Here is a 20,106-nt window from a genome sequence, read left to right on the forward strand (position 1 = left end):
GGGCTATATGGTCATATTTTCTCGACCTTGTGAGAACGCATTTAGCGCCTGTCTGTAGCTGAGCATAGTGTCTTTGTACGCAATTATAAATACCTCTAATTGAGTTTTTCTCAATTTTCTTTCCAGATTACAAACTGCTCTCTTGAGGACATGCGTATGACTATTATACCATGGTGCTGGTGTTTTTTCTCTAACCTTTATTAATCGGATGGGGGCAACGGTGTCTAATGTTCTAGTGACAATAGTGTCTATGTTGTTAGCCATTTCGTCAAGATCATTAGCATTTAGGGGTTTAGTTAGATGTTTAGACAGATCAGGCAGGTTATTTATGAATCTATCCTTAAGTAGTCAGAACAATAGTCCTACCGAAAATTGTGTTTTTGAAGAGTAAATAGTTTATGCAATGTAGATAGATTTGTAATCACAGGGGCTGAACTTCTCAAAATGTAGCTGTCTTGTATCAAGTTTTTTTTTTTTACAATATAGCAATTGCTTGGAACATGGAAATAGGTGTGTTTTATTAGCCAACTTCCCAACTGGCCTATTACTAAACAACTCTGCAGTGATTTGTGTGCAGATATAAACATGGTAACTCAAACAAAGGTTCATGGCTAAGTACCAAAACTATTTCCTCATACCCTCACCTCCCCATACATGTGTAGTTAAAAGTTCACAAAGCATTCAAGGTGAAGACAAAGCAGATCTTTGTAATGGACATAATAGTTTTGTATTAATACGAAGCTATTATTGAAGATTTAAGTAGAAGTAGAGTCATTTTTGTTCATTTATAAAAACAGGATTAAGAGAGATTCAATCATAGAAAAAGCAATGCATTGTGAGGTGTTTATAATTCTTTTTAAACATAAGAAATCATGCAAGCTAAGGAGGGTTTGCTTTTTCTGGATGATGTTTTCTGCATGTCACAGATGAAAATCAACAATGTACAGTATATTCTATTTTTTCCCCACAAGTGTAAATACATTTGCACCACTGCATACACTGCATGCATGCAACCAAGCATGGTTGACATGAAGTTAGCTGTTTTGAAACTCAAAATCCAAGCAAATACAATCCCTCCCTCTAGTCTCAGTCCTCTAGTTCTAGTGCCAAAACACCCATAAAGCATGCACTGTGCTGTCCAGGTCAGGACAAATAAATGCTAATTTAAAATAGGGGAGGTTTTATTAAGAGACAGCTAAATAGAAATTTCTTCTAATCCTTGTTTCTTTTTTAAACCAACCACAGAGACCTGTTTTATATGTGCGAATATTTTATTAATATCTAATGGAATGGAATGAAATAAACAGCTTAATATTCAGGGTTTAAAATTGGGATAAGGTAAATGGGAAAAGCGACACCTTGTGGCCACACGAAGATCAAAATATTCTACCGATTTCTTCATAATAACGTGTCTGTGATTGCATAAGTCATTAAACATTATATAATTTATGGTCAAATTTGGGGATGAGACGTCATGAGTAGATGGACAGGAGATTTTGAAGATTTTGTCTCCATGCGGAATGTATAATATGGAAAATATTATCCTAGATCCTGTGTGTTTGTCATTTAGGAAGTTGCCAGATGTTTAATCATGTGTCCAGCTGTAAATATGTCAGCTTCTGATGTAACCAATGTGTGATAAAATCTACTTTTCTTTTTTTTTTCCACTTTTTACAAATTACTCTCAGAATCAGCAAAAATTTCATAGACACAGCACACACTGACCACTTCCCCATGACTGCTAATGCCACTGATTTGAGTCACATTGTTGCGACAAGAACACATCTTTGATTACCAAGCAGAAATCTGAAAAAAAGAACGTCCTGATCTTGACCTGTTATTACTGGAGAATTTGTTACAGCACTTTGAGTCAGTGTCATACATTGAAAGCTGCTGAAATTTGCTGTTGCAGTTAATTTGTTCATACAAGTGACAAATTGAGCATAATGGAGAACTGCTCTAAAAATCCTTGTGATTTATTTCACAGGTTTTATGTTCCAAATGGGTTTAAGGTCGTTCATAATTCAGTTTATTTCAGCTTCCAGTGTACACAGTTATGCCTCTTGTGTATGTTACTTTTCTCTTACATCATTTCATAGACAGATAAAATACCATGCTAGATTCATCACTACACATGCCAGTGGTGTATAATCTCCCTGTAATCTAATCATAGCTGATAAGAATCCTCTATCATTAGGTCTGCTTCTTCTTTTCCTTCTTAGTGTTTAGTGATATTTTTGGGTGGATTAAGAGGCAGTACTGTACACACTGAACTTGTGCTGGTTTGTAGGACTGAGCATTAAAAGCAGATGCAAATGTATGCTATGATTATAACCACATCCTCAGGTTTGACATGGTTGTGTCACTCAACTCAGTCACTCTTGTTCTACAGTCTGAGCTTCATTCATTTCAAGTACATTTATAACAGTATTGAATAACTACTGAATATGAAATGTGTATATCAACACTGGATATGCAGGAGGTGCAAAGAAAGTGCAATATTAATAACGGTGATGTTTTAGCTCAGTTGTTGCTGATTGCTGATTGGAAGGTCGGGGGGTTCAAGTCCTAGTATTGGCCACATTGAGCAGGACCCTTAACCATCCAAGCACCAGGGGCTCCTATGCATCAGGGCTGCCCCTGTCCTGTGACCCCAGCTTTCTAACATTATATCCTAACGCTAGAATATGCGATGCAACAAATTCACTGTGCTGTAATGTAGATGTGATAGCCATCTTTTGTTTCTACTACACTTATTTTTGTTTATCCTCTTAGTAGTGGTCATTCCAGAAGCACTCGTACAGAAGTGAAGAAGGCTTTCGTTCGATTTCATTCCTCGCTCACTTCCCCTTGCCACTTGCACTTGGAACAATCCATTACTCGCAGGGTGAGTGGAAGGTCTTACGGCACAGTATACATCAAAATCATGCTTCGTGTCGGTTTGTAACCTGCTCTTGGGTGAGACCTATGACGTAGGAATCGTTCTGTTATTTCAGTTTGCCGTTCAGACATGATGTTTTGTGATTCGAGAAAATGGACGCTACCAAGTTAAAGTGGGTAGGGGGAAGTGCGTTGGGCTGAATTGGGATGTACCTGTGAGCCGGCTATTCGGCATCCTTCAGGGGAATCGTAGCTTCCAAATGGAGGTGTTACAGCGAAGATAGAGCGGATAATCCCATCACCCAGTTTACTCGGTAAGAGACGGGTTTCAGCAGCGAGTTAGATTCGAGCTTCGGGCGTCGTTCATGTCTGCCTTAGTCAGCTAAACTGGTGATGCTAGGCTAGCGCTGGCGAGCTGTGAAATCCTCTTGGAGGTAAAGCGGCTAGCTAAAAAAACCCAAAACAAACCGCTTTCTGCGGTTCTATGGAGGTCTGTTTTGTCGTTTGGTGGGTTTGTAAAGCATTAATGATGCCCGTGGTGTTTGTGGGTAGTCGGTGTTTGGGTTGGCGTTGTGGTTGGCATTGACGTTGGCGTGTTGGCTAAATTAGCTAACCTAGCAATCTCCTCAATGCTAGCCTAGTGAGTGAACGCGACATTTTTCCGTCGGCCTGCGCTGAAGTCCTACAGCAACAGCTACAGACTCACTGAGACAACTATCTGTCTCTATATCATGCTTTCTACATGATGATAGTAACTACTGTTATTAAGTGTGTGTGTGTGTGTTTAGATTATCTTGCTGGATAAACAGCTCAGGTTTAGACCTCGTTTTTACAGCCAGCAAGAGTTGTTTTTACCCCACGTATTTTATATTGATTTTATATTGATATATCTTTCTATTGATTCATCTGTGAGGTTAAAGCTTTCTCCGAGTTGAACACCTCCCTCACGATCCCATCATTTCATTACACACCTAACCAATAGATCCAATATCTTGAAGCATGTACATCATGTATTGTTTGGAGATCTTTATAGTCCGAGCATCACTGATCTCAACTCGAACATCACTTTCATTTGTTAGATCATTTACCTTGACATGTAGGATGCTGAACATCTAGTATCAACTCATTCATGTTTGATTGCCATCTAGAATAAAGACCCCAGACCCCTGCTGTATATACAACAGTGACCGGGATTTTAATATTGTGCTGCTGTGGTGCATTATAACCATAACAGGCTTTGCTTGTTCTAGGACCTAGAAAGAGTAGGTTTTCTCTTTCTTCTTATTGTTGTGTGAGATGAATGTGGTGTCGTCTGTCAGTGCCAGAGCCACTTGAAGCTGTTTCCACTGCAACAGGAGACGCGTGTTCGGTCACTGTGGTCACATCTCTCTATCTCTCTCTCTCACACACACACACACACACACACACACACACACACACAGATAGCTGGGTGTTTAGCATCACACCAATCATCTAACTTTATTATAGATGCCCACGTGGAAGTGGGGAAGATAACGTTCTAATCTCATCACTAACAGCGACTATCAGTTCGGCTTGCCTTTTGGATTGAATTGATTTGGTCATCTTCAGATTTGCCTCATTTTGTCTCATTGCTTGGGCTGATTAAGACTTTAAGACCCTCTCCCATTGGAAATGGTTTATTTGTAGTTATTTCATTTGCAGCATTTCAATATCTGATTGTCATTAATTGAAAGATAGGAGTGGTGATTTATAACTCGTACCCAAACTGTGAAGTGGTTTTATTATAAAGCAGAGACTTTCATGTCTAAATCCCTTGATGGAGACACAGAGTTTATATATGAATGATCTTGTGCTGCATTTTAAAGAGAGAGAGAGAACAAGAACAAAAAATATTTATGTTCGCTCTTCGTCTTCTCTATCTTTCAGTGGTTCTATCGATTGAGACTTGAAACGTTGCTCTAACTCTAATCCGCTGGGGAGGTGACACGGACTGGGGAAGTTTGGAGCCCAAGAGAACATGGTAGTGTAGTTGAGGAAAGTGTGGTTTTGGGGAAGTGTCCTCACATGGTCACAGTAACATTTGCATGTAAGCGCAGATCACGTGTGGAGCTAACCTCCCCCCAGAGCTAGGGGTGAGAGAGCTTTAAGCTCCGAAAGTGGCGAGATGGTGGGATTAATTAACAAACCTGTGAAATTTAGTGAACCATTTATTTTTTTTTTTGTTTAAATGAATGTTCTTGAGTATTTGAACTCCTTGAACTTTTTTCTTGGCTGTTTAAGTTAGCTGAAAGTGTACAATTCTACACTATAGAAAATCTATAGAATATAGGAGACTAGGAGAGAGAAGAAATCAAGGTGAAAGGTGATAGTGTTGGAATGGGAAGGGACAGTGATGTAGAAACAGTCACTGAGATACTGCAATTCCAAAGTCTAGGTGCTGTAACACTAATGATCTGTCTGACGCATTAGCCTGGTTTTGAGTTCTTAGTGTACTTTAAACAGAAAAGATGTATTTTGCGCAAGGAGGATGAAGTACTTTGAGTTCATATTTGTGAGGAGTGATGCAGCCTACAGATGGGACTTTAAGAGGAAACGCCCGTGTAGAGATTTCAAGGGTCGTTGCAATCTAAAATGATGAAAAGCCTTTTCTTCCAGGGGGCTCGGTGGATGTTTTTGGAAGGTTCATCAAAGGGACACTTTGTTCCTGATATCCTCTGCGTTGTTAGATTTATAGCACTTAATGAAAAATGGCCATGTTTTATTGCTCTCTTGGGGACAGTCCTTCGCTTGTGCATTTGTATTTGTTTGCATTTTTGTAAATTTCTTGACGTGAACTAGGAGACAGTTTGGGTACTTTTTCTTTCGTTAAGTCTCTGTTTTTAGTATTTAGTGTTTGTATTGAGTTTTGTTTATCTTAACCTGTTAGTGTGCAACAGAAGAATGTTTCAAATTAAATAAAGAATATTAAAATGTCTTCCAAACATATAGAAGTCATGAAGCGTTGCACCTCCTTCAAACTTAATTTTTTTTCATCTTTGTCTGTGATTGGTCCAAGGACTGAGCTGTAGATTACTAGTCACATAACCAGATAGTTCATGAATATTTCAGCTCTGAAAACATTTCAATAGCTGTGGCATTAACAATGTAAATCTAATTTGTCCTGGAATCACTTCAAGTCATCTCATTGGCTCCTAAAATGCATTTTGCATTAATGCTGATTCTGATGGTTTATAGTGCAGTTAATATCTGGTTCGAGCAGGATTTATGATTAGTGCAGAAGAGATTGTTTATGTCAGAGCCATGATGATCGCTCAGCTCACACATACTGTTTTTGACCCCCAAGCATTGTATTGTCCTACTTCTTTTTGAATACACTTATGACACTTACGTGAAGTATGTAGCCACCTTTAGGGCTAACCAGTAGAGCCATATTGGGAGACTCCATCCTGTGAGCTCTGGGTGTAACAGTATGAAAACTCAACAGCAGAAAGAAGGACGGGAATAAGCAGAACTGCAAGGAGGAGTAGGAACGTTTGTATTTTACTCTGGATGACGCAGGATGATATTGTAGAGGGCGGATAAGATGTGTAATATGAGTTGAGTGCTTTGTGCGTATGTGTGTGGACTCTATGAGCAGAATGTCAAATTATTTTTTCCTTTTTTTTTTTTATACAGATATGGTAGATGGGCAGTTTAAGGTGATTAGGTTATTTAACATTATTGGAATTTAGCATTTTGCTGATCTCTCTCTTTCTCTCTTTTTCTTTTTTTTCCATGTAGAGGCCCAACTTTATCTGGCCATGGGTGACACAGAGCTGGAATTTTCTCCTTCTCATCTGGAGGAGCTACAGAAGAGTCCATCAGCCTCATCCACCTCCACTACCTCATCTCTCTCACTGCCGTCCTCACCATCCTCTGGCCACCGGCCACTGACCAGCTCCAGCCCCAGTGCCAGCGAAGGCCTGCCTGCTTCTAGCCCTCCACTGGCTGTCATATCAGAAGGTGTGGGTGAACTGAATTTAGTAATTGATACTGAAGTAGCCAAGAAAGCCTGCCAGGAGGTGTTGCAGAAGGTAAAGCTGTTTAAAGTTGATGGTGATACAACTTTATCCACTGCTGAACCTCACCTTGTGAATGGAACTGAACACACTGAGCCCTTAAATGGGGATGGTACAGGATCAGGCAAGCCTCCGAAGATCACAGAGGAGGTGGAGATGCCAGCGGTGGGCACAGTAAAGACCGCACGACGGCGTCAAAAGAACAACTCTTCCAAGCAATCGTGGCTCCTGCGCCTGTTCGAATCCAAGCTCTTTGACATTTCCATGGCCATCTCGTACCTGTACAACTCAAAGGAGCCTGGTGTGCAGGCCTACATCGGCAATCGCCTCTTCAGTTTTCGAGATGAGGATGTGGACTTCTACTTGCCACAACTGCTCAACATGTACATCCACATGGACGAGGACGTCGGCGATGCCATTAAGCCGTATGTGGTGCACCGCTGCCGCCAGAGTATCGGCTTCTCACTGCAGTGCGCCTGGCTGCTTGGCGCTTATTCGTCCGATATGCACATTTCCACGCAGAGGCACTCGCGTGGCACCAAGCTGCGCAGACTCATCCTGTCTGACGAGCTGAAGCCGACCGGTCATCGTGCTCGCCTCCAGCAGCAGCAGCTGCAGCAGAATCACGTCCTCGGCCCAAACGTGAGCGAGCACGGTCTCTCGCCCTCAAAGCGCACTCATCAGCGCTCTAAATCAGATGCCACCGCCAGCATCAGCCTCAGCAGCAACCTCAAAAGGACAGCCAGCAACCCGAAAGTCGAAAGTAGCCAGGATGAGGTGAGCAGTCAGAATCTGTGAGTGGGTGACACAGCTGCATGAAATAGCTTTACTTGAATTCATGTCTGATCTGTGTGTGTGTGTGTGTGTGTGTGTGTGTGTGTGTGTGTGTGTGTGTGTGTGTGTGTGTGTGTGTGTTTGTGTATTTTGAATTTTTCATGGCTGCTCTTATCATAATTTTTAAAGTGTGTGGCCATCCATATAAAGGAATTAGACACAAACTCATTGCAAACTGTTTAAACATGTCACTGATTGACTGATTAATGTAATTAATCCTCGCATGTTTAGATGTAGAGGTTTTCATTTGACATCCATCGAACTGTAGGATCTTCCATAAATTAGGTTGTTAATTATTATAAGCCCCTGAGAGGCATTTCTAATCTGCCAACCTTTTATTTTCCCCAGCACTGACATTCTTTGTTTTTTTTATTTTTTTTATTTTTATTATATTAAGTAATGTTTTGAGGTATGATCACACCAGATATCCAAAGAACAATGCACAAGGTCTAGCATTTCATGAGAGGATCTCTGAAATAGCAGTATTCATGGTATCCACATCATCATAGTCCTTTGTACTTTATTCAGAATAGAAGTGACGTCTGGTTTTTCCTATATTCTGTAATGCATCTTGTGGTGTCCCATAGACATCTAATAATCATCATAATCAGTGGGCATAATAATCATTTTCTTTTACTTTATTATGCTTTTGTCTTTTACTTGCCAGTTTGTTACCATTCATATGTGTTGCATCTGGTTGAGGGCTATCAAAGTGTTCTGGACGTTTTCGCTATGAACCTGTGTTGATTTAAGAATAAATATATACTGCAGAAAAATAATATTTTGAGGCATTGTGGGGGGAAAAACTGGATGATTTTGTAAAATCTAATATTTTGATAATGAATGCATTAAAAATCAACTTCCGAATTTATTTTACTCATCAGTTTATCAGGTTATAAGCTTCCCAGCTCAGGGAAGTCTTTTGGGACAGTGGAGATTGTGCGTTCTAGGAGAGAGAGAGAGACAGAGAGAGAGAATGATTGAATGCGAATGACTGATAATTGCAGCTATAATGTAGGTGAGAAAAATACAAACTGTCTGAATACTGAATTCTGATTAGCTGCAAGATGCGTGTTCACAAACGTAATTCCGGTCAGTTTAATCACAGATTAAAATAAAGGCTCCACTTTATAAACAACTGTACTCATAGTAACAAGTCCCAGTTGCATACACAGGTGCATCAGGTGGTTATTCGCCTTGTTGTCGTGCGGTGAAATCGTGCAATGCACACCTAGCCATTGTTTTTTTTTTTTTTTTTTTTATACCATGCTGTTTTATACACAAATAATGCACTTTATAATCAGCACTTGTGCACCTACAGCATCACAATCCCCAGTTGTGTTATTTTTGTATGATAGCATGTCTGTGTTATTCTCTACTTAATGACCAGATTCATTTCTCTGCAAGATGTTTTCATTTTAGCTCCATTTCCTAGTTTGTTTGAAAGCAGTAAATAGCCACCGTCATATTTATGGTTATGGTTATGGATTTAGAGTTTTGCTTAACTTGCACACTCTGGCACACCTTTCTTTGTTTGGAAGTTGTTTATGATTGGTTAAACATTCAGCTCTTCAGATAGTTAAGGTTTAGGTTTAGGTTCTAAACTAGGGCAGAAGTCCGTAGTTTTTGGCTGAGGAATGAGCACCAGGTCTCATGAGGGCGCATTATAATGAGACAACTCTGTTTAGCTTTGGCAGACTGTTTCGCCACAAATATACAAGCTGATGGTGGCTCCCTGAGATACGACTTAATCTAGAGGAGTTTGGACTTGTCTTTTTTGTCTCTGATGAGTCACAGCCCCTGCCTAACCAATGAAATGCAAGCTTTGTAAACAAAGCTACACTTGGCAAGAAAAGCTTCTCTGTAATTTTCTTCTTGTTTGCTTCTCAGCGTTTTTCTACCATGTTTTAGAGAGTGTATGGCCAGTATCATGTGAAAGATCAGATGATCGGGTTTGTGTGTTCTCAGAATAATATATCCTGGGCCTTTGGGAATGTGTGCTAAGCACATTTTGCTTTTTTCTTCAATTTTCATTTTTATGCACAGTTTCTAGATTGTCTGGCCTGATTGAGTGTAGTTAACTACATTCCAAAATGGGAAGTAATAATAATTCTGCTTTTTGCGGTTGTCTCATCGCACATGGCATTAAACAGTTAACAAGCCCTTTTTTTCCCCCTTTTCATTTAAAAAAAAAAAAAAAAAAAGATAATAATAAAATAATTTTCACAGTGTACTTAAATTTAGTAAAAAAAAAAAAATTTGTGCTTTTCTTGTGTAAAATGGCTTTTTAGTATGATTTTAATAAATACTGCAAATTAATTCAGATGTTTTGTTTTTAAGGGTTTGTCTTTGGAAATTAAATGCAGCTGTAGGGAGCACATCTGTTCAGTGTCAGAGTTGGAGTGGTTATGATGTCAGTGCTGTGTTCATTTATCCTATGCGCTGGCTGTAAAAACTGAAACGTGTGGCTCAGAGGCTTTGAGACTTAAGTCGTGGACAGATCCATAAATGTGTATCTTTAAACATAACCGTGAGCTTTGTGTTTTGTTTTGTCCTGTTCTTATCCCCCTCCACCACTCCCCTTGCTCTTGTACCGTAACCCACCCCTATTTTTCCCAGGACTTGAACTCCAGCTCCGACAGTCTTGAGTTAGAGGCTGGTACCGTAAGTCAACCACTGTCTAATCGCATCCTTATCTGTGCATTGTGGGATGATGGCTGTTTCTGTTTGCAGTTGGGGTTGGACTCCCAGATTCCTTCAGATGTGTGCCTTTTTAAAATTTGCAAGCATGTCATCCTGACGTCATTGTATTATCGATAGAATTTATTTCGTTTTATTTCTGGATCAGCAGGAAACTTGTCCAGTGAGACTTGTGGTTATGTCTGTAAGCTGACATGCTTGTAAATGTAGCCTTTGTCTTTTTTTCCCCTGTTTTGCTACTCATTGTTTTAATTATTTGGGACAAGTACCCAAGGGTTTCTCTTTTCTGGTGATAGTCTGTTATCTATAAAAGCCCAAGTTTGCTGATCATTGAACAAAGATCATTTAAGAAGCATCAAGGCCTTTTCACACCAAACATGGGCATTTATGTTTTCCAAAATTAAAAAATGATTAAAAACGGAATACAGAGCAGCATTTGCTCATATACTTGTGAATACACTTTTATATAGCAATGTGGAGTGTTGAATTAATAAGAGCTCAAGTTATATAAAACTATCAACCCTTGCACCCTGTGCACCCTGTAAATACAAATTTGAGCTTCACCAAATTGAACTTGGCACTGACACAAAAACAATTGAATAAGTTATGCTCAGAGGTGCTGAGATTTATCGTAATGTGTTTGTTCAAATCTAATCATGAATTTTTCATGGTCCATGTGTTTGGTGTGCACAGGCCATTTGTCAAGACAAAGTCCATAATTAAATGTTTGCTTCCCTAACCATAAAGTCAGTTTGTTTTCCTCAGGCACTTCAGCTGGAAACTGAAACAAATATCCATAATTAAACCTAAACCCATAAATGTGGGAATATTGTCCTCCTAAAGTGCTTGGTCTGAAACTGGGTCTTTCTTTTTCTTTATCTCAAACTATTTTGCAATGATGTACATGTGGTAACTTGGCATTGATTATCTTGTGTGAGAATAATTTTCAGTGTAATCATATAGTAAGTGATTATGGATTTTTGCATAGAATGCATGATTGAATAGATCTTGCCTGTGTTTTAGTTTGCGGGGTTCTCTAAGTAAATGAACTTGGCATCTCCTGTTATTCAAACAGTGAATTCGCTTGTCTGTTATTATAGTAAATGAATCACTATGCAATCATGAGCACTACGTTGTTCCTTATAAACTGGTAAATGGGATGTAGCTCTCCTTGTTTGTTCAAGCATTCATTAAAAGGTGATTTCACCCTCTATGCAATTAATTTGTGGTTAAGCTTTCTCTCCAGCTTCTTATACATGACACTAAAAAATTGTCTTTACATATTACCCTGGGAGTGGTCAATAATTGTAGCTAACACATATGGAGGAGTTTGAAGAGTCTTACTCCACATGTGCCATTATGGAATGAGCTCATTTTTTGTCTCAGTAATGCCTCTCATTCAGGTTGTTCATTCATAGCATACTTGTCACCCTATGGCCAGCTGTTGCTACACTCTTGTGTGTGTGTGGTTTTTCTTCCACCTTGTTTGTTTTTTACCCTCATACTTTGCTTTGATATCATAACGATTGTATCATGCATGTTCAATTTGTCCATCTACACATTTTGTTTAGTAATAACGGCAATTTCGGTTGTCCTGATCACCAGTTACTTCTGCTGCTCATAAAAGTTGGTCTCTAGTGTTTTGATGGGATGTGATGCGTGTACTCAAATTTCAGTCTTTCTGTTTCCTCTCTCCTCTTTTCCCACATGTCTTTGGTATTCTACTGTCCTCCTCTCAGCCTGTACGTCTGACTCCTCAGCGTGAGTTTATTAAGTCTCTGATGGGCATTGGGAAAAGACTGGCCACTCTGCCCACTAAGGAACAGAAGACACAGAGACTCATCTCTGAGCTGTCACTGCTTAACCACAAGCTGCCTGCACGTGTATGGCTGCCAACTGCGGCATTCGACCACCATGTGGTGCGAGTTCCTCACACACAGGCCGTGGTGCTCAACTCGAAAGACAAGGTGAGCAATACTTCTAAATGAAAATTGTTTCAATTCAATCCACATTGTTCCAAAATGAAGTAATTTGATACAGTTCTTAATTTAAAAAAAATTGTTTTCAGGCACCATATCTAATCTATGTGGAAGTTATGGAGTGTGAGAACTTTGAGACGTCGAGTGTACCAGTGAGAATTCCAGAAACACGAATCCGCAGCACACGATCCGTAGAGAATCTCCCAGACTGTGGAATCACAGCAGAGCAGCGTGCCAGCAGCTTTTCAACCGTTCCCAACTATGACAATGATGATGAGGCCTGGTCTGTGGATGACATCGGAGAGCTCCAGGTCGAGGTACAATGACACAGCTGCTCTGTTTTTGTGAACTTGTTTATTTTGTCCTTCTGTAAATGTATCTATCCCTTGTTCCTTTTTAGCTGCCTGAGATCCACACTAACAGCTGTGACAACATCTCCCAGTTCTCAGTTGATAGCATCACCAGCCAGGAAAGCAAAGAGCCAATTTTTATTGCTGCTGGAGATATCAGGTACACCTTGATACATTCTGGGTAGACCACAATAACTTTTGATTCTTTCACGTGTGCAGTGTTTTGGTTCGTTTCCCTTGGGATATGGGGCTTAAATGTTTTTTAATATCTTGTGTATACACATTTCTATGATATTTTGAGGTTTAAAGCAACTATGTAGATTGTATGTTACTGATTTCAGTGCTTACAAGATGCAGACAATGTTAAGTGAAATCAGGGTTATGCATTGTTTGAAGATTTGACTCTTTGTGTAGAGCATAATATATGTTTAGTTTCCACAGGAAACACAATGTTGAGTGTGAGGAGTGGATCATCGATCGGTTTATTTGCTCAGTTATCATTTTATTCTGGTGCTTTTAGCCAGTATGTTTTAGAGAGAAATTAAAGATTTTAAAATAAGTAGAATTTCTAGAACAACTAAAAGTTAAATAAGGAAAAACGACTTCCATAAAATCAGCGGAGAAGAAAACCGCAAAAATGGCACATCTGGAAAACGCAGTGTGAAATTTAATCAAACAAATTGCTACTTATGATTGAGTGGGTAAACCGACCAATTGGTGTGATAGTAATACTTTTAGCTTTGGGTATGTGAGTGTTTGTGAAAGATGGTCTTCGTTTAGGACAGATAGAAGATAGAACAACTAACTGTATATTTTGAACCTGGGTCATTGTCTGCCTGCTAGTTTGGGTTTATGTTCACTTATTTAGGCGCCGCCTGTCTGAGCAGCTTGCCCACACACCAACCACATTCAAGAAAGACCCAGAGGATCCCTCAGCGGTAGCCTTAAAAGAGCCGTGGCAGGAGAAGGTTAGGTAAGTAGAAAAAAAAGCTTTACATTGTGGTTAAAGGATTTTTTAAAAATTTTGTTTTAATTTTGACTAACTTATTTATTGATTGATTTTTGGTAAACAGGCGAATCCGAGAGGGCTCTCCATATGGTCATCTGCCCAACTGGCGTCTCCTGTCAGTCATAGTAAAATGCGGTGATGATCTAAGACAGGAGCTCCTTGCTTTCCAAGTGCTGAAGCAACTGCAGGTTATTTATTTATTTATTTATTTGAACACTTTAAGATCTTTGCAGTTTTGTCAGTAGGATTAAAAACATTTGTTGGCATTAAATATATTTATATTTTGTCAGCTAAACTTGTATATTCACTTTATATTTCTTTAATTTATTTATCTTCTCCATGGTTATAGATAATCTGGGAGCAGGAGCGTGTCCCTCTGTGGATTAAGCCCTATAAGATCCTGGTTATCTCTTCAGATAGTGGCATGATTGAGCCAGTGGTCAATGCTGTGTCCATTCATCAAGTAAAGAAGCAGAGTCAGCTCTCACTGCTTGATTACTTCCTGCAGGAGCATGGCAACTACACTACAGAGGCCTTCCTCACTGCACAGCGCAACTTTGTGCAGAGTTGTGCAGGCTACTGTCTTATCTGCTACCTGCTGCAGGTTAAGGACAGGTGAGTCTGAAAGCTCAATTACATCGCAACTGTTTTATTTAATGCTCATTTTGTAGAACTACAGTTACTGCAATGAAGATAAAGTAAAGTCAAAGTGTAGATTTAATCCAGTTTACACTGTGGGTTATGCCTAATATAAAAGTGCACATTGGTGAACTCCTGATGATGCAATCATTTTGCAATTTTCAAATCAAAACAAAGCAAAACTCTTTGCAAGCATCACAATAATGAGAAATGTATGCAAAAGATAAAGGAGTGTGCAGCTCTATCACTCATCTCGTTATGAGGATACTATAAGCTAATGCATTTCATGAAATAGGCTTAAAACTGTATATCACAGGTAATGCTGTTTACTCATAGAGCAACAATATTTCTTTTAGCTTTCATAACATTATTATTAATAGTTTGTATTTTATCATAATGTGTGTAGCAACAAAACAATTACAACTTAACTAGTCTAGTTGGATTGTAGTTAAACAGCACTTATTGATTTGGTTACATTTAATTGAGGTGATGTCATAAAAGTTTTCTGTGATTGTACTGAAAAGGTCCTGAACTAAATCTCCAGTGCAGCTTAAAAGGATACATTTAAAAGAGTATATTATAAGGATATAGATGTTGTATGTATCTTATGGCTACAATTAGCCAAGGAGATTTATGGTTCTTGGTTCTAAGATTTTGACAAATTGTGCACAATGATGTGAATTTAATTGTGCAATAAATGCATTTAGAGTGATATTTATACATGAAAAAAGCTCTCAGAAATGTCTCCAAATTTGTGGACTGCCCTGAGAATGTGTCTTACTCTTCAGTGACAGTCGCTGAAGCAGAGTGGAGCTTTTCAAAGCTGAAACTAATCAATGGGGGAGACGTTGGGTCATGACGTGGTTCACCCAGGGCTTCATTCAAGCTAGAACCGCCAATGGTGGTATCTAATTAGCACCAACATACAGTTCAGCATCAGTTCAGCATCAAGCAGAACATTTTGAGAGGAATAAATAATGGAAGAAGCTCCTGACTCTAATTTGCCACAACACCCGTGGCCTTATGTGCGATTACTTTGAAGTTGTTGAAAAGGTTTTGGGCTCATGATAATTTATTAGATATTAATCATTGATTGACTTTTTATTATGATTCTATTAATAGATTGGTGTGATGAGCATGACATTAGAGTCTATTCACATAAACTGAGTTGATTAAGCAACAGTCTTGTGATAGAAATGCTAATAAGACATTATAGCCATAATAAATTGTAGACAAATACTTTTATACTTTTACTTAAGTTAAAGTTTAATGGGAGCACTTTAACTCGTGATATTTTACATACTGTATCTCTACTTTTATGTAAATACATTCTTTATGTACTTTATCTACCACTGAGTAGGAGAATAAACCAAGCTCTCGACAGACACCTGTTCTGGTTCATCACAGCCGTTAATGGAATTTTAAAGGAGGAAAACTAAAGTGCCTCAAACAAATTAAAGAGCATTTGTAAATAAAGATTTTTACAGATAATGAGTAATGGGGAGGATCTCTTCTGCATGCACACACACACACACACACACACACACACAAATATTTGTCAAATGCCATTTGCTTTTAATCTTAATATGCAATAAATCATGTGATCCCCTTCATTAATTAACAAAAACTTCAATCAAATGCATTTTTATTTGTATAGCACTGTTAACAATGAACATCGTCTCAAAGCAGCTTTGTCTGTTATTTATTTAATTTAATATTTAATAAATATTAATAATATTAATAATATCAACTTTGAAGAATTGTGTTAAATATTGCCCAGACCTGAATAGTTTGGATTCTGAAGATGTCTGAGTGAGTGAGTGTCCAGGAACACTGAATTAGCCATACTCATATATATATATATTCATATTCTAGCACTTTTCAATGTGTTACATTACCCTGAGACACAGAATAAGCAGCTGTTCAGTAGATGCGGTTGGCTGGGTTTGCAATTCTCAGAGGAAGCACATAAATGCCTTCACCCTTCTAGGATAGGAAATTAGCTGGGGGTTTTTTTGTTTGTTTTTTTCTACACTTACTTGCTTTCATAAAATGCTTATTAAATTTCTGTTTTAACATTATCCTTATAAGTAATTCTAAGAGAGTCGATGATTACAAACTTTGCATCCTGATTATCCATAGAGGTCAACCGATTTATCGGTATTAACTGTTAATCGTCAGCGATAGGTAATTGCAGGAACTGTAGGCTATACGCAAAAATCAAATACCGATTGTTTTTTTGCGTCTGTTGCCACTACAAGAGCGGCCTCTAGAGGCGAATCACTGATGCCACATGCTATTTGTTCTTACACGAGACTGCACTGTTATATTTATAATTTATTAATGATATAATTGTCTATTGATTGATATTCATATTTTTCATTTTGCACAGTTCCAATAAATAGTACTGTTTTATTTTAACATTTCTGTAATAAAGTTTAGTACCATTTTACATGGAGTGTTTGTTCTTTATCCAGTATCAATTTTAAAAACTATTAGTTGATAAATCTACAAGTACAATTCAACCTAGCTTTCATTACCGGTAAAATCGGTCGACCTCTAATCTAGGATTGAAATGGGTAATATTCAATAAACAAATTCAGTCACCAAAGTCTTTGATTCGTCACAGCATATAAAGAAATTGTGCATATTTCAGCATTGTGTGACCTCTGTTACCTAATAGTAATATAAAATGTATTAACACACACACATACTGTCGTGTGAATGTGGGTAGGTCATTATTATTAACACAGTCTTTTATTTATATTGTACTTTACTTTTATATCCTATTATACTGGTGGATCTTGTTTTGTTATTTTCTGCTTTCCAGGCACAATGGAAACATTCTGCTCGACTCAGAGGGTCATATAATTCACATTGACTTTGGCTTCATTTTGTCAAGCTCTCCAAGAAACCTTGGCTTTGAGACATCTGCTTTCAAACTGACCAATGAGTTTGTAGATGTAAGGATAGTTGTACTGCCATTGAATTACCTTTTTAAATGGTATGATAAGTACCACACACACATTTTTTGTTTTTAAAATTGTGGTCATCTTTTAGGTCATGGGTGGTCAAGATGGAGACATGTTCAACTATTACAAGATGCTTATGCTTCAGGGTCTCATTGCTGCACGGAAGCACATGGAGAAAGTCATCCAGATAGTCGAGATCATGCAGCAAGGTAGTGTCTATCTATATGCATCACTCAAAGCTTTTTTGTAGTGTTTGTTTTAACTATTACACACAAAAAAAACCTCAATTATTGGTCACATTTTCATGGTTAATGGTTGTGATTGTTCTTTAGGATCCCAGCTGCCCTGCTTCCATGGTTCCAGCACCATCCGTAACCTAAAGGAGCGATTTCACATGAGCCTAACAGAGGAGCAGTTGCAGGTGTTGGTGGAGCAGATGGTGGATGGCTCCATGCGCTCTATCACCACAAAGCTGTATGATGGCTTCCAGTACCTCACCAATGGCATCATGTGAACATGGTGTGAGAGCAGACTAGAACATTTTGACTAGGAAAAAGCTGCACCACTTTCAGAGGCCACTCCCAAGCCCTTTTGCAACTTTTCTGTTTTCAACATCCTATCGTGTTTGTACACCAAGAGTTTTTGACCATGGATTTTATACCTTCCCAAGAGGTTTCAGCTGTGAAGTTTTGCTCCCGCCCTCTTTAAAGCCTCTTATTACTTTTCTGATATTGCATTGTTTCTCCTAGGAGCTGGGATTTGTTTTGTTTTTGGAATATGCTTTTATCCACTATCCTAGTGCCTCCTTTGACTGTGCTCAGACTCAAACTGCATTTTCTCCTAAGTGCTGTGTATTTACCAACTTATAATTTCCATGCTCTCCTGCTCAGTTTGGTTGTTAATTATTTTTAATTTTAGTGAGCTACAGCTTTACACAACGCAATCCGTGCTGAGAAACTCGACAGTGCGCAGAGTCGTGTGTTGAGTAATGCACATTGTGTAATATGAGCGAAAGAGGTGTAAGCAGCACACAGTCTTCAGTGGGTTTTGTCTGATCAGTGTTATTTTAGCTGCAGTTTGAAAGAAGCAAACACTTTTTTCAAATCCCGATGTAAATGTTCAGCTAGTTCCCACTGGTTGAGAAACTCTTAAAATGTGGCCTCTTAAAGAGGCATTAATTGTTTGATTAAAGCCTTTTAAATGGCTTTATTTGACCTTTAACACTTCTGTTCAACTTGCCAGACCCCAGATGGTGACTATAGTTTCAGCTTCCTAGAGGAAAGAAATCCACTGATGCAATAAACCATGAGTAGGGTATGATCCTCAAAACCTAATAACATTTGACTTAATGAGAGGAGATTAACTAAAACTCAATCTAACCATTGTAAGTATTAGAGTGATATGACAAAGGAAGAGTCAAAACACTATTTATTGCTTATATACAATAACTTGCATTCTCCTGTACATCATGAATGGCTCTTTTTCTTTATTTTTTATTTTAGTTCACTTTTTTCTTAGCAGAAATATATGATTCCTAAGTGTGTACAAATGTACATAATATAAATTTTAAACTTTAGAAATGTACATGGACTGTTTTTCTTATCAGATTAATGGGGAGCTGTGCTGCAATGGGTAACTTGGCCACCGAGCATCTGAGTTACTCGACAGTGGAATTTCACGAGATGTTGCTAATTGGGGTGACACTTGTGTAAATCGATCCGATGAAAAGAAAAACAAAAAGCTGCAACGAAATGGAAGACTCCAGTGCATTTTTAATGTTTAGTTTCAGATTAAATGCCACTACATGCATACATTGTTATTAGAAGAAGAACGAAAGAGAGAGCGACCTGAGCGTACCATTAAAAGAACTTCTGTATAACCAGTTTTAATTCATCTTTGTTTTTAGTGGAAGCTCGGTTCTTGTGAATGATTTGTACATGTTCGAGGAAGCCATTTAGAGAATCGTTTCATCTTTGTCTTCACATTTTATACTTTCCTTCGTTTCCATGTTTTTTTTTTTTTTTTGCTTTCATTGTAACTTGTTTAACGGACCATCTCTCACCATCGTGAATGACCTCCCCTAACTTGTGAATGTTACTTTGTATAATAAATTAAATGTATCTGTTTCATGTCCTGCGTGTTTACATTGTTTCACTCTCGAGTTGTTGTTTTCCTTGCTCCCAACACACCTGACTTAAGTAATGAGTGAATTATTTGGAAACAAAAACACTTCCTGCGTTGACAAAATGTGTTGAAGCAGACAACACGCTAAAATATGCAATTGTATCCAGACGAGCACCTTTTGATAGGGGGTAGTAAAAAAACTCAAGTAGGCTTTTTATTGTCATTTCTATCATATATGGTACAGTACACAATGAAATAAAACATCCTCCACGACCAAGGTGCTGCATAGGGCAACATAAATTAACACAAAACACTTCTTGCATCTAAAATGCACATGTGCAAATCAAATTCTTGTAGCAGGCAATCTTGTCTATGTATGAAGTGAATAAAATTTGCCATTTGTTACTCTGAGCTTAATTTATCAACTCCTACAGATCCGAATGGTCAAATCCTTTTGAATATATGGAAATCTTAATCTACTGACTTATACTAATGCAAGGAAAAAGTCATACTAGTCAACCTTGTACTATACATACATAGATCACAGTGCTTTACAGTCTTTGCAATCCCAGATGTGTA

General features: G+C 38.3%; 1 protein-coding gene across 2 annotated transcripts; it reads left to right on the forward strand.

The window, feature by feature from the left end:
- The first annotated feature begins 3,036 nt into the window (after positions 1-3,036).
- On the forward strand, positions 3,037-19,532 carry pi4kb (phosphatidylinositol 4-kinase, catalytic, beta). Of its 2 annotated transcripts, XM_046847278.1 has the most exons (12): positions 3,037-3,194; positions 6,643-7,697; positions 10,374-10,418; positions 12,194-12,421; positions 12,523-12,750; positions 12,834-12,943; positions 13,652-13,756; positions 13,857-13,980; positions 14,142-14,407; positions 17,262-17,394; positions 17,492-17,612; positions 17,736-19,532. In XM_046847278.1, exons 2-12 carry the CDS (start codon positions 6,663-6,665, stop codon positions 17,915-17,917), a joined length of 2,577 nt encoding a protein of 858 aa, XP_046703234.1. In that variant the 5' UTR covers positions 3,037-3,194; positions 6,643-6,662; the 3' UTR covers positions 17,918-19,532. The 2 variants fall into 2 exon arrangements, with proteins under 2 accessions (XP_046703234.1, XP_046703235.1); XM_046847279.1 differs by lacking the exon at positions 10,374-10,418.
- The last annotated feature ends 574 nt before the right edge of the window (positions 19,533-20,106 follow it).

The sequence above is a fragment of the Silurus meridionalis genome, chromosome 4 (genome assembly GCF_014805685.1).
Source record: "Silurus meridionalis isolate SWU-2019-XX chromosome 4, ASM1480568v1, whole genome shotgun sequence".
Classification (NCBI taxonomy): domain Eukaryota; kingdom Metazoa; phylum Chordata; class Actinopteri; order Siluriformes; family Siluridae; genus Silurus; species Silurus meridionalis.